Source organism: Moschus berezovskii, chromosome 20 (assembly GCF_049115385.1).
Source record: "Moschus berezovskii isolate FMDL1 chromosome 20, NW_MosBer_1.0, whole genome shotgun sequence".
Lineage (NCBI taxonomy): Eukaryota > Metazoa > Chordata > Mammalia > Artiodactyla > Moschidae > Moschus > Moschus berezovskii.
This window is the reverse complement of record NC_142479.1, coordinates 32,322,735-32,335,425: the sequence shown is the minus strand read 5'-3', so window position 1 is coordinate 32,335,425 and position 12,691 is coordinate 32,322,735. Positions and strand designations below refer to the sequence as shown.

Genomic DNA, 12,691 nt, shown 5'->3' with positions numbered 1-12,691 from the left:
CTAACCTCTCACCCCCCGCTCCGATCCCCCCAACCCCGGGATGGCAGCGCCCGCCAGCCTTCCCGGCCGGACCAGCGGTCGCCAGCGTCGGCTCTAGCCTGTGGGACTAGGCCCCGCCGAGGCCTGACCCCCCCCCGAGCCGGGACCCACCGTGCAGCCAGCCGCCGGGCCGGGGCTGAGGGGCCGCTCCCCCCTCACGGCCCGTGGGGAGGACGCTGCCGTCCCGGGGACTGGGGGCCGGGGGGTGGGGGGGAGCCAGGGCGAGGAAGTCGGGACCCGTGTTTGGAAAAAAGAAGAAGGGCCGGGGTCAGGAGCGCCCCCTCCCCCCGCTTCCCCCCTCCCCCCGGGGTTGGGGGGGCCGGAGCAGAGAGCGCCCAGCCCGGGAGGTGGATGAATGTGGGAGAAAATGGAGACCAAGACGATCGTGTACGACTTGGACACGTCGGGGGGGCTGATGGAGGTAAGAGTGGCCCACCTCATCCCCTTCCCCCAGCGCCGGGAGGGAACCTCCGCCCTCCGCCCCACAAAGCCGGCCCTGAGCTCGCAGCGCAAAAGGGCCGGGGGAGGGGGGGCTCTTCCTCACCGAGACTCTCCCTCCCATCTTTGCAACTCGGGGGGCTGAGCTCAGCCGCCGAGGACGTTTGCAGCAGTTTCACCTACCCGCCGCCCTCGATTCGCTCTCCCGAAGCGCCAACCCACTCCACTTCTTTGCACCGGCGGGCCTCCCCACCCCCTTATTGTCGGCCCCTTTGTGCTTCCCCCATCACGTCCGGGTACCGGGCTTCAGGCCTTTCCCGAGCCTGGCTTTGGAGTCCCCCACTGTCCATACAAGGAAGTGGCGAGAAGGGAACCGCGCACCCTCTCCCCATCCCCCTACTCTGGTCCTCCCCATTTGGAAGAAGCGGTGCTCGTTGTTGTGCGGCAGGAACGCGGTTAGGGTGGGCTCCCCTGGTTCCGGGGGCTACGAGGTTCTGGGAGCAGCCTGGATGGGAGGAAGAAGGACAAAAGGGGGGAGAGGGGTGGGTGACGGAGAAGCCGCGCCGGGGGGGCGACGGACCGCCCGGGAGCTCCGAGTGTGCACACACGCCATTTGTATGTGTGTGCAGCAAATCCAAGCTCTGCTGGCTCCCCCCAAGACGGACGAGGCCGAAAAGCGGAGTCGGAAGCCTGAGAAGGAGCCCCGGAGAAGCGGCAGGGCCACCAACCACGACAGCTGCGATAGCTGCAAAGAAGGTGGGGACCTCCTGTGCTGTGACCACTGCCCGGCCGCCTTCCATCTCCAGTGCTGGTAAGGTCTGGGGACCCCCTCCGGAGCCCCTTGGCGGACCCTTCCCGGCACATTCCTTCACCCGGCCTACCCCTGCTGGCCGAGATAACGGGCGCTTGCAGCCGCTAGCTCTCTGCAGCCGCTGGGGCGGGCGCCTCCCCGCCCCCAGGTGCGGCCGGGATCCGGCCGTTTGAGGGGGAGGAGCAGCCGTAGGTCCGGACCCCGAGGTGGGGGTGGGGAGGAGTGCGGAGTGCCCCATCTGGGATTGGAAGTCGCTCGGGAGCCGGGACGGAGCCGGCGGGGCACGGCCGGCGGTGGCGGGGGAGGAAGGGGAGGAGCTCCGGGCCCTGCGCCGCTCGCCGCCCGCGCGCCCGCCCGCCGCCCTCGGGCTCCTGCCGGGATGGGCTGTCCTCGGGGTGGGTGCACGGAGCCCTCGGCCACCGGAGCTGCCCTGGTCTAGGCCTGAGAGACCCGGCACCCGGGCGTTCCCGGTCGTGGAAGAAATCATGGAGGGTGTCTCTCGAGTCCGCCTCTGCTCTGCTTCTCTGTTTACAATATGGCGACCCGCCTTTAAATTATATTTTTATTCTCAGCGCCATTTTGGCTGCATATATGATTTGCAGACGTCTCCCGGGGAACGGTGGGGGTAACCTCGGAGTCCTTTCGGCGGAAGCTCGTCGGGGGCCGGAGCTGGGGTCTTGCCGCTGGGATCCCCTTTCTCTCCCACCGCTTGCCCCTGTTGCCTGTCGGAGCTGCCTGCCTCTTCCCTCCCCTCCGCGCGCTGCCGCCTCTTAGGAAATCGAGCCGGGTTAGACAATTAAAATTGCCCTTGGGCGCCGATTTCACTGCTCTGCTCCGGATCTGCGAACTCTTCTCTGCAAAATTCTTTGCTGCCGGGGCTCTGTGTGCGCTGGCTCCGCGAGGGCATTTTTAAGGAGCAGAGAGCTGGAAAGCCGTTCGCTTTTTCTTCCCCCCACTTACTAAACGCCAGGGGAGGGGAGAGACCGAAGAGGGAGGGAGGGACCGGGGTTAGTCGCCCGCTGCTTGATCCTCCTCAGCAGCTCAGCCCAGAACAATCCGACCAAGAGGAGTGTAAACTCCAGCTCCTGCCTGGAGAAGTCACCTCGGCCTTCCTCAAAAATCCCACATCTGCGCCGGGACCCCGATCGCATCTTGTTCGGATGGCTCTTGTTCTGTTCAGCAACAGTTGACTGAGGCACATGTTTGCGAGAGGAGATGGCTGGGGAGAGAGCGGGAAAGAGAGGGGCTGTTGCGTTTGTTCCCACCCATTTTTGATATTGCCATTTTTAGCCTTCTCTTTAAAAAAAAAAAAACTTAAAGTGAGGTTTTCCTTAAGCTCTCTACACAGTTCCATTCACATTCCACCCCTGGGTTGGTGGAATAGTGCCTATTGTGTATTTGTACTAATTGCAGGTTTGGGAACACTTATTAGACAGATGACTGATACTGGGCAAATTAAGTCTGTGGTCAGAAGTTTTGTAGGAAGCTCCCGTTACCATTCCCAAGATTCCTTTGCCCAGAAGAGCACCCCATCTTGGCTTGTAATGTTGCAGGGACAAAATGATTACCCTGGAGGGAGTTTTGCTGATGGCCTTAAAGTTTTTATTGCTTGATGACTAAGGCCAGCAGGAAGGGTCTGTGGTTTTTAGCCTTTGCTTCCTATAAGGTGTAAGCACATTTCCTGTGCTGTTGTTGAGCACAGAAGAGATTTGTACTGAGTGGTGGTGTGTTGCTTACCAGTTACTCCCTGTTGCTTTTGTTTGTTTTGTGATTGTGTTTGATACATACTAAGAGTGACTTGTAGACTCCTTGATTTAAAACATGGGTTAATATTTTACCTCTAGAATGAAGTCAATGTTAACCAAGAAGGGTGATTCCCGTATTGAGCGAGACTTTTGTAGGCTCTTTATTATCATTTGTTTAATCAAGCTGAAATTGTTTAAAAACTTCAGGCAGGGGGAAAGTGTGCTGTTTTCCCTGAGATTGGGCTTTTAAATTCTAAAATCTAACTCCTGAATCTTTACACTACATGAGTCCAAGTCTTGTCAAGTTGTAACAATTAACAGTTCTACTTTAGCTGGTAGGAGAGAGGGAGGTGCTTTTCGTTCTGTCTTTTTGAGATTCAGACTGTGCATTTCATTGACTGCTTTTTTTTTTAAGACCATGAATGGAAACTAGTAATCAGAGATTTCAGAATCCTAGTAAATGAGACAGACCTTGTTTCACATCTCCAGTTCCCTCTTTGAAGATGCCAGTACTGAATGTAACATTGCTGTATCTGAGTAGTTACAAAAATCACAAAACATTGTAGATACTGGTAGAAAGGCAGGAAGCCTGCTTTCAAGTGAGCTTTATCCCACTATTTACTGCTTCCTACCCCACACTCTTTCTAGCCCAGGAGAAGTATTTAACCGTCTCAACCCGAGTAGTTAGGTCAAGCAGTTAATAGTGTCAGAAATTTGTGATTCCTGATTGTGCTCGGTAATTTGTCCCATTATCACTTATTTGTGTCATGTGAGAGTGAGGTTAGGAGGTGTGTCTGTTCTCTGTTGCTTCCCTTTTTAACTGGCTAAGACTGGATTATTTACATAAGCATAGTAATGATGATTTTCCTCTTGTATAGAATGTACAAAAGTGAAGATGGAGTTTTGCAAACTCTGTAGGTCATAATCGCAGTGCTGCTGTAGGTCTCCATTCAAAGCTCTGTGAGACAAATCCTTTTTCAGTCTCTGGTGTGCCTGACCAGCTTGTCTCACCATGAACAGGATCTAGTAAAATGCTCCAGAAGTGATTTTAGGCAAACTTTACCTGCTGGACTTAGTGACATGGCCATAACCACAATTTTTCTAAGATAACCTACTGGAGGAATTGACTGGTCCAATAAGCTGTTTTAATTGTCTTGTCTTTTCTCAGCGGCCAGTGCTCTATATGAGGAACCTTTCTTCCCAATTAGACCTGGAGCCCTGTTTCTGGGTTTTCTCTGATAACCTTCTGGGTGAGGGAATGGATTGTCCTGTGCTCAGCATCCTGGACTCACTGAAGAATTGAACTTGAGGAGCTGATGTCTTCATATTTATTACTAATTTTATCCAAGTTTAACTGGTTTATCAGTTATTCAGAGTGGTGGTAAGGGTTACTAAATATGCCTATAGAGAACTAGGAAGAGATGTTTTCAAGTGTTCCTGGTGAACCTGACCTTTATCATAATTGTTGAGCTTTCTGAAAATACTGATCTCCATGGACTGGTCCCTAAAAATCAGCCTTTAAAAAAAAAAATTAGAAAACTGGCAGAGATCTAGCTGCAGCTGACCCATCTTTCTGTTTGAGATGGACGGGATTGTTCTCAGGGGTAAAGTGAGTACCATAGGGCATCAGTAGTGAGGCTGACTGGAACCTAAATAGTTCCTTCTGATTGCATTTTGCTGCAGACAGTCTGAGGGACCAGAACGGTCTGCTTGAGAAGTGCATCTCCCTTGCAGACCTCAGCATGGTTGCTTCCCGTCAGACAGATTTCTGTAGCATTTGCCTCCGCATGTTATATTTGGAATTGTTGGCCGGCTTTCCTCTCTCTGGTGTTGGCAGCAAGATCCAAAACGAGGTTTTCGAAGAATGAGAGTAAAAAGGTCTCTGTGCACAGGCAAAACTAAGCTCAGCTTGGAGTTTTGCATGTTTAATTTTCAGTGAGTCATAACAAGAAAGGTTTCACACACACAGTAGAAAACTGCCTTGTAGAAAACCTGTATACTGTTCAAACTTCTAAGGGGGTGATTTTTCTGCTTTTGTTGTCGTTAGAATAGTATCAAGCAAGTGGTGAGTTAAAATACGTTTATTTTAGTGTTACCTTACAAATCTTTTGTTTCTGACATTCTGAGTGCTCAGAAGCCTGGCACCGAAGAACTGGAGATGACAGCATCTGAACTCCCTCCCTTTATTCTGCACCCTCATAGTAAAACGATTCAACAATAAACAAACCTGGGACATCCCTGGAGATCCAGTGGTTAATATTGCTTCCCCTGCAGGGGATGTGGTTCAATCTCTGATGGGGGAACTAAGATCCCACATGCTGTGCAGAGCGGCTAAAAGATTTCTTTAAAAACAACCCTAATTTGGTTTTATGTTTATTTTATTTATTTTTGCATTTGTTGTGTTGTGTTGGAATCTGGATGTGTAATATTGTTTTTAAACGATCGACTCAGACATCGAGGTTCCACTAACATTTAACTCTAACTCAATTTCATTGTGCATGCTTTGTGAACTTTACTTTTTTTTTTAGATTTATTTCATTTATTTTTACCAAAGGCTTTGTAAACTTAACGTGGGGCTCAAGGGCCAATTCTAATGAAATGAGTGCTGTAGTTCGAAGATAACAGATAAACACTGTTTAAAAATATAAGGATAATACTTTTGATGATTTGTTTACTCACAAAATGTCAATCTCCTGCTGTTCCTTAAGGCTCTCAAAGTACTTTACAGATGGGCTCCACTAATATGTTAGGATTGTTTGAGGCCTTTGTAAATGAGTTATGTGTTATTGGGGTTTTTTTGTTTGTTTGTTTTTTAATGTGTTTAAATGTGTAAAAGTCATATATAGGTACTGCCTTCATTTTAATCTTGGAGGTGAGATTCATCTTGGTCTTTTTAAAATTCTTAATCAAGTGTGTTTCCAAGAGAATTTTTTAAAAGCCAGATCATAAAGGCAAATAAATTATTTAATTTGAACTGAAAAGGAATTCAAATAGTCAGTACTATGTGTTGCATGAAACACTGTTTTTTATTAAGCTCTTGAGTAGAAGTACAAGTGGTACTCAAAAGGGCTCAGTGAGTTTTTGGGGTTCATCCTTCTAAGATTTGTGAGTACTTCATTCTTTTTTATGGCTGAAAGTGATTCTATGTATGACTACCATATTTTATATATTTATATATGCACACACACATACACACACACCATATTTTTTAAGTCCATTCATCAGTTGATGGATATTTGGGTTATTTCTTCTTTTTGCTGTTGTGAATAATCATGCTATAGATACTTGAGTGCAAGCTTTCGCATGGACATCTGTTTTCATTTTTCTTAGGTATATACCCATGAGTAAAATCACTGGGTCATATGGTAACTCTTATATTTAACCTATGAGGAACTGCCAGACTATTTTCCAAAGTGGCTGCATCATTTTACATTCCCATCAGCACTGTATGAGCATTCCAGTTTCTCTACATCCTTTTCAGTACTAGCTATTACTTGTCTTCTTGATTAAAGCCATCCTTTGGGTATGACATACTATCTCACTGTGGTTTTGATTTGCATTTGCCTGATGGCTGATGATATTGAACATCTTTTCGTGTGCTTCTTGATCATTTCTATATTTTCTTGAAAAAATGTCTATTCAGATCCTTTGTCTGATTTTGATTGGGTTATTTGTATTTTTATTATTATTGAGTTGTAAGAGTTCTTTATGTATTCTAGATACAGGTCCTTTGTCAGATATATGACTTGCAAGTATTTTCTCCCATTCTATGGGTTGTCTTTTCACTTCCCCTATCTTCTTATTTTTTAATTTTTACTCTTACCTAGTAAGAGATGGTTGATTTAAGCACAGTTTAATGTCTTTGCCTATGTTGTCTATGTCGAGACAGTAAGTAAAGGATTTTCTTCATGAACTCAGGATGATGTGTCTCAGTAGAGGGAACCTTATAATGATTTGGTATGTTGCTATTTCAGCTTTTCTGGGTGACCACTCTTAGCAAAAAAGTAAAGCTAGAAGTTACCATGGAGGATGTATAAAAAAAAATCCACCACCTGGCTCCCACCAGCCACAGTAGAAAATTTCTGTGTACAGGCACTTCTGATACATGGAGTGCCCTGGTTTAAGGAGGAAGATTTTAATCACCTCAGTTTGATAGGTAACAGCCTTGGGGTGGACATAACTATAGATGAATTAGTGAGCTTTTGATCCCAGTTAACAAGAACAAAAAGTTGGTTCCAACATTGCAGTGAACTCTTCACCTGTTTATATGTATCTTTATATCTAAGCCCAGATAGCAGTAAATAGGGAGACAGCATGCAGAGATTATTTGCTTGAAAGTTTTATGTAGGTTATAAGAGAAACCATCTGCTATGATGCCCCCAGGAGGGTTTGTTTGTTGTTTTTTTTTTTTGTACCCTAGAAATGCAAGTGTCCTGCTTCTTAACAGAAATGGGTATATTTTTTCTTCTACAAAGTTGCTAGCACAACAGTAAATAGATGAAGTTGATTGTTGTTTGTTTTGGGTTCTGGGTAAGAGTTTTTAAATCCATCTCTGAGCTTTCGTGTCCCACCCCCAGTGCATAAACAGCAATTCCTTGGGTGTGTAGCTAAGCAGGCCAACCTGGTAGAAAATTCTGGTTGAGGTTTTGATGGCATTTACTATGATAATGCAGCACAGGCTCCTGGAAATGCATTCTAGTTTTAAAGTGCCAGAGTTTTAAGTAATTAGAGCGGGGGTGGGGGAGTTTGGTTTGTCTTCCCCCCTCCACTGCTCTTCCTTTGACTTAAAGCCCCTAGGGAGTACAGCATGGGCCAGCTGCATTGCCATTCAGTGAGTGACACTTCTGAGAGCACCTCTGCATAATGCTAGCCTCCCAAAAGACAGGACAGGAATACAGCTGTCCCTCTGCCAGTTTCCTACAAGAGGAGGACATTGTATTCAGCGCAAGTCCTAGACCAAATTTCAGAAAGGCACTTTGGTGTTGCAGATTTGTCACTGTGCCCAGGCCGCATGCACAGGTCACTAGCTGACTGCTTTTCCCATGACTCAAGAACAGTTAAGAAGAATAAGAAGGTGACTCCTTTTTCTGCCTGCCATTTCCAGATACCAAATTCCTCATCCTAATTTAAGCCTTAATTTTTTTCTAAATCTGGTCTCAACAAATAAAAATAAAGATGAAGGCTTTTTTTTTTTTTTTTTTTGTCTTTTTTGTTCTTTTTTCTAAAGATGAGGTTTTGTATGGGAGGCAAAAGACACTGAGGGGTGTGCTGGACACTGATAAAAGGAGAAATCGTTGATTTGACCCATCAGCGAAAAGGGACTTGGCCGGTACAGCTCTTGTTGAAGTCACAATAAGCAAATTCCAGGTATACCTTGCAGATTGACGACATTTTCTAAGTAATGAAAAACTTGACTCACTCATTCAAAGAGCTACACTCCTTTCCCTTTTGCAATCCTATATTCAGTGCTCACTAAACTAGTTAAAAGCCAGAGACTGACCCATCTCCTCTGCTCACTGTTGCATAATACTTAGTGGTGTCACAAATGAAAGAGGTGCAAAGATAAACACTAGTTGGGTAACAGAAATGATGTCTGGGTTCTTTGAAGCGGATGGTACCTTTGTTAACACAAACATGGCGACCGTTCCTTTCTCCCTAATTACGTTTGCTTTCCTATGTGTTAGTAGCTTGGGTGTTTAATCTTTGCCCTTCCCCTGTTTTCTGACAAATTATCCAGGGTATCTCCCAGGAAATGTTTCCCGGTCTTGAAAGGACAAAAGCCTTAGTTACGGGGTGGAGAGTGTCAATGCGTGAAAATAACGTTGGTCTCTCTCACTGCTTTGGGCTCTGCATAAGGCTCTTTTTGAAGTAGATTCAAGTGAGCAGGAGAGGAGCCTTCCCAGGTGGCTCAGTGGTAAAGAATCCGCCTGCCAGTGCAGGAGACAAAAGAGATGGAGGTTTGATCCCTGGGTGGGGAAGATCAGCTAAAGAAAATGGGAACCCACTCCAGTATTCTCACCTAGGAAGTCCCATGGACAGAGGAGCCTGGCGGGCTACAGTCCATGGGGTCACAGAGAGTTGGACACGTCTGAGCACAGCACAGCACAAAACAGGAGAGGATTCTGTGGGATTTGAATTTATCCACAGGCCAAAGACATCACTGTACCTCCAGGCCAGGCAGGAGTGGGGGTACCTCTCAGAATTGCTAGCAAGGTTAAATTCCAGGCAACGCCAATACATTTTACAGGTTTTTATCCAGCTGTGATCCTAAGAAGGATGCTGGGTATTTGTTCCCCTGTCTGCATTTGTGCAAAGAACAGAGCAGAAAAGCTAATGAAATGCATGGAACTTTGAGTGAGTTTAGAAAAGTCTCTGCATTACAAATTTGGGCAGTGTGGAGCTACTCCTGTTCTTTCTACCAGCCATGGGCTCCTGCAATGAGCTGGAAGCTTTTTAATTCCCATGTTCACTAACTGTCAGAGTTCTCCTGATTCCTGGTTTTAACAAAGCTCTGGAAACACTAGGGAGAAACTCTACAGTGAACTTTCTCCATGAACAATCATCAGTTATTGGTCAAAATACATTGTGAAAATTTTACTACATTAAATGTGAATCTCATTAAATGTGTCTAAACCTGTAATATTTCATAGTCCTCTACCTGGGTTGGCCATATTTAACTTTCCTTGACCTTGCTTGCCATTTTTATGAAAGACCATATTAAATGTAGGGAGAATTCTGTCACTAATTTTTACCTTTATTGATGCTGATATTGACATTGTTTTGCTGTATTATCTGTGTTTTGCTTTATCCCTTGGTAGTCCTCTCAGTTTTGCCTGGCAGAGATGACACTTAGTCATCTAACTCAAGGTAATTCTGACACCTGACTCCATGATATCAGACATCTTTGACTTTGGGCTGCAGTTCGTGGCATTGAAGTAAGAAAAATGTCTGCAGGTTATTTAAGTCACAGGAAAGAACTGTCTAGGGCCTGTATGCTCGCTGCATGCAAGCTTTCCACAAGTCTTACCATTTGTGTGCACACTTTCAGGCCTTTAGAGTGATTGTTTTTTGGTTGGGGACCATCTGAGAGAACAGTGGGCAGAAAGGAAGAATCATGGCGCTGTCTCTGACAAGTGTGTTTAGCTCCTAAATAGGTCACCAGGGGTATAACTGGAAGGCCTCAGAAGCCCAAGTCAGCACTTAGCTGTGGCATCAGACCACGACAGCACAGTCTGACAGCATGCCCAGGAGATTACTTCAGCCGGGCAGGGCGGGCAGCTTTGAGGTTTCTAAGTGAAATTGGGGGAGGGGCGAGCAGCAGAGTCAAAGAAGAGGGGAATAAGTCCTGTGCTGTTACGGCCCAAATGGTAGCTTTATGCCTCCTCCTTCCCTTTTTTTTTTTTTTTTTTAAAAGAAGACCCTGTCAAAGGAGAGTAAATGAAGCAGAAACCCTTCTTGGGGAAGAGCATCTGGGCCATGGGTAGAAACCTGCTCTCCGCATTTAGCTGGATCAGATAGATGATGTCCCTACATCTAAGATGTTACACTGTTTTCAGTTTTCCCAACCTTTATAGAATTTTAGGCCCAGTATCTGTAAGATGTGAACTGTTCCCAGATTCCCTGAGCTGTGTTCACAAGAAGAGTGTGGCCTGGCTATTTGCTTACTCTTGGTCGTCCACTGAAATTTGACCACAGAACAGTACCGAGTTTTCCATACCTCGGAGACTTTTATGGAATACACAGTTAAAATTATTCTACTTTCCCGTGGAATGTTCCCTGAGACTATTAAAAAGTGACTGTTGAGGGCAGAATATCGACTCTTTTCTAAAACAAGTGGACTCCAGCATCCATCATTAGGTGAATGAATGAAGCCCATTTTTAGTGTTTGCAGCCAGCTCATTTTCCATTGTAGAGAAGCCAGGATTGCAAGAACAGCCACACCAGTGATAGATCAGGTTCTGTGGCACCGAGGCTCAGCTTATAGAGAAGTTGGCAGAGGCAAACACCTGGTATGACTGTCGGTGGTCTGCCTCACCTCCTCCTTGCCCTGCACTGCTTGTAACCCTCTTCTCCAGGTGTCCTTCACTGGGAGGATGGCCAGTGAAGCTCTACACAGAAGGCAATAAAATTGGGGGGCATAGTCAGCTAGTTTGAAAGGATTATATGCCTGTGGAAGTGACGCAACTAGCTAAGTTTCTCAATGGGGCATTTGTAATGGTCTGGCACTGCATTAGCCTCCTTGTTAACACAGCCACTGAGGCTCTGCATGAAAAAACCAGCAGTGCGCGTACTTTTTATGTACTTTGTGGCATTAGCTGTATTTGAGTCAGTAGCTGGGATAAAGGAGAGGAAGAAATTAAGGTTCAGGGACCCCATGAACTCGCTCCACTTTCATCTCTTCAGTATCCTTCAGTGTGACCATCTTTCCTGCCTTTGAAAGGTAGGCCATCCATGAAGGGAGAAGCTAATGCCCACACAAGTGTCCAGGGGAAGATTACTATTTCTTCTGACATTTAAATTTCATTAAGTTTTGTTCCTTCAAGACACAGACCAGTAAATTGAGGAATTATTAATACAGCTTTTAATTTAAACAGATGTTTTAAAATTAAACTTGATCCATCACCTCTTAGCTTTTCCAGGACAGAAACTGATTTCAGTTTATAAAAGGCTTGTTTTCTATGCGGGTAGATGCCTTTGTAGATCAAGATGGCTGCTGGGAGGCTGAGACACGGCTATGGTCCTGTCGGCGATCGCGTTTTGACTAGTACCGACACATTTCCTGAGCTGGCCAAGAGCAGCAGGGCCAGAGAGAGGAGGCCTGTTCTGAGCATGTATTGTCTTCAGCAGTCGGTCTTGCACAATGCCGCTAAATATAAATGCAGGATTTTTATCTGGTAGTGGACCTCATGTGGATGGATGAGACCCATGAACTGTGAAATTAAAAATCAGAACCGCTCAGTGCTATTGTTTGCTGGCTAAACAACCCCCACCCCCACAACCCCAAAAAGGGGAGGGGACATACAGATAATGGGGAAGGGGGCTGCAGGCAGTGAAATCTTTCTTAGTCTGATACTTTATTTCAACTGAAACGACCATTTGTGGGGCTGGAGAGCTTCTGATTCTTGGAGAATGATGGGTTCTGACAGGAGGGACCCTAACCAGTTCATTTGACTGACCTCTTTTAGAAGAGAACCGAGTGGAAGGCTGTTGGTGTATTGTGTACAGAAAGGCTGTTTGAACAGTGTTCCTATGTGTATTACATAGAATATTTTGTCAGTCCAGGGAGAGAAAATGGAGTGTGTTCTTTTTTAACTATTTCTTCATCCACCTGCTTCCTTTGTCTTAAGACATACACTAAAGCTTTTAATTTGGTTAGGTGATATTTTCATGTCTCTCCGACTGCCTTTGGTTCAAGTTTTAAAATGTCAGTGTCACTTAGCTGGATGGACATTTGCAAGCCATACAGCAGTAACAGCATATTAAAAAAAAAAAAAAAAAGTCCAGAGCCCTATACCATTTTTATCTGCATGTTGTGATGCAAAAAAGAGATCTCTGAAATAAAAGGCAGTCTTTCTGCTTCCCTCTCTCCCTTCACCTCTCCCCTCCTCCCTTTGTTCTCTCGATCCCCTCCCCCTCTCCCTTCCAGTTCTATATTGAA

The 12,691-nt window shown here is 46.0% G+C and overlaps 1 protein-coding gene across 2 annotated transcripts in view; it reads left to right on the top strand.

The window, feature by feature from the left end:
- Positions 1-12,691, top strand: part of PHF12 (PHD finger protein 12) — a 38,824-nt gene continuing 26,133 nt past the window's right edge. For both annotated transcript variants that reach the window (XR_016035473.1, XM_055402259.2), the window contains exons 1-2: positions 1-460; positions 1,107-1,288. Coding sequence is in view for 1 of the 2 variants with exons in the window: in XM_055402259.2 (XP_055258234.1) it covers positions 395-460; positions 1,107-1,288 (248 nt within the window). In the remaining variant the exon portion in view is untranslated. The remainder of the gene's footprint in view (positions 461-1,106; positions 1,289-12,691) is intronic.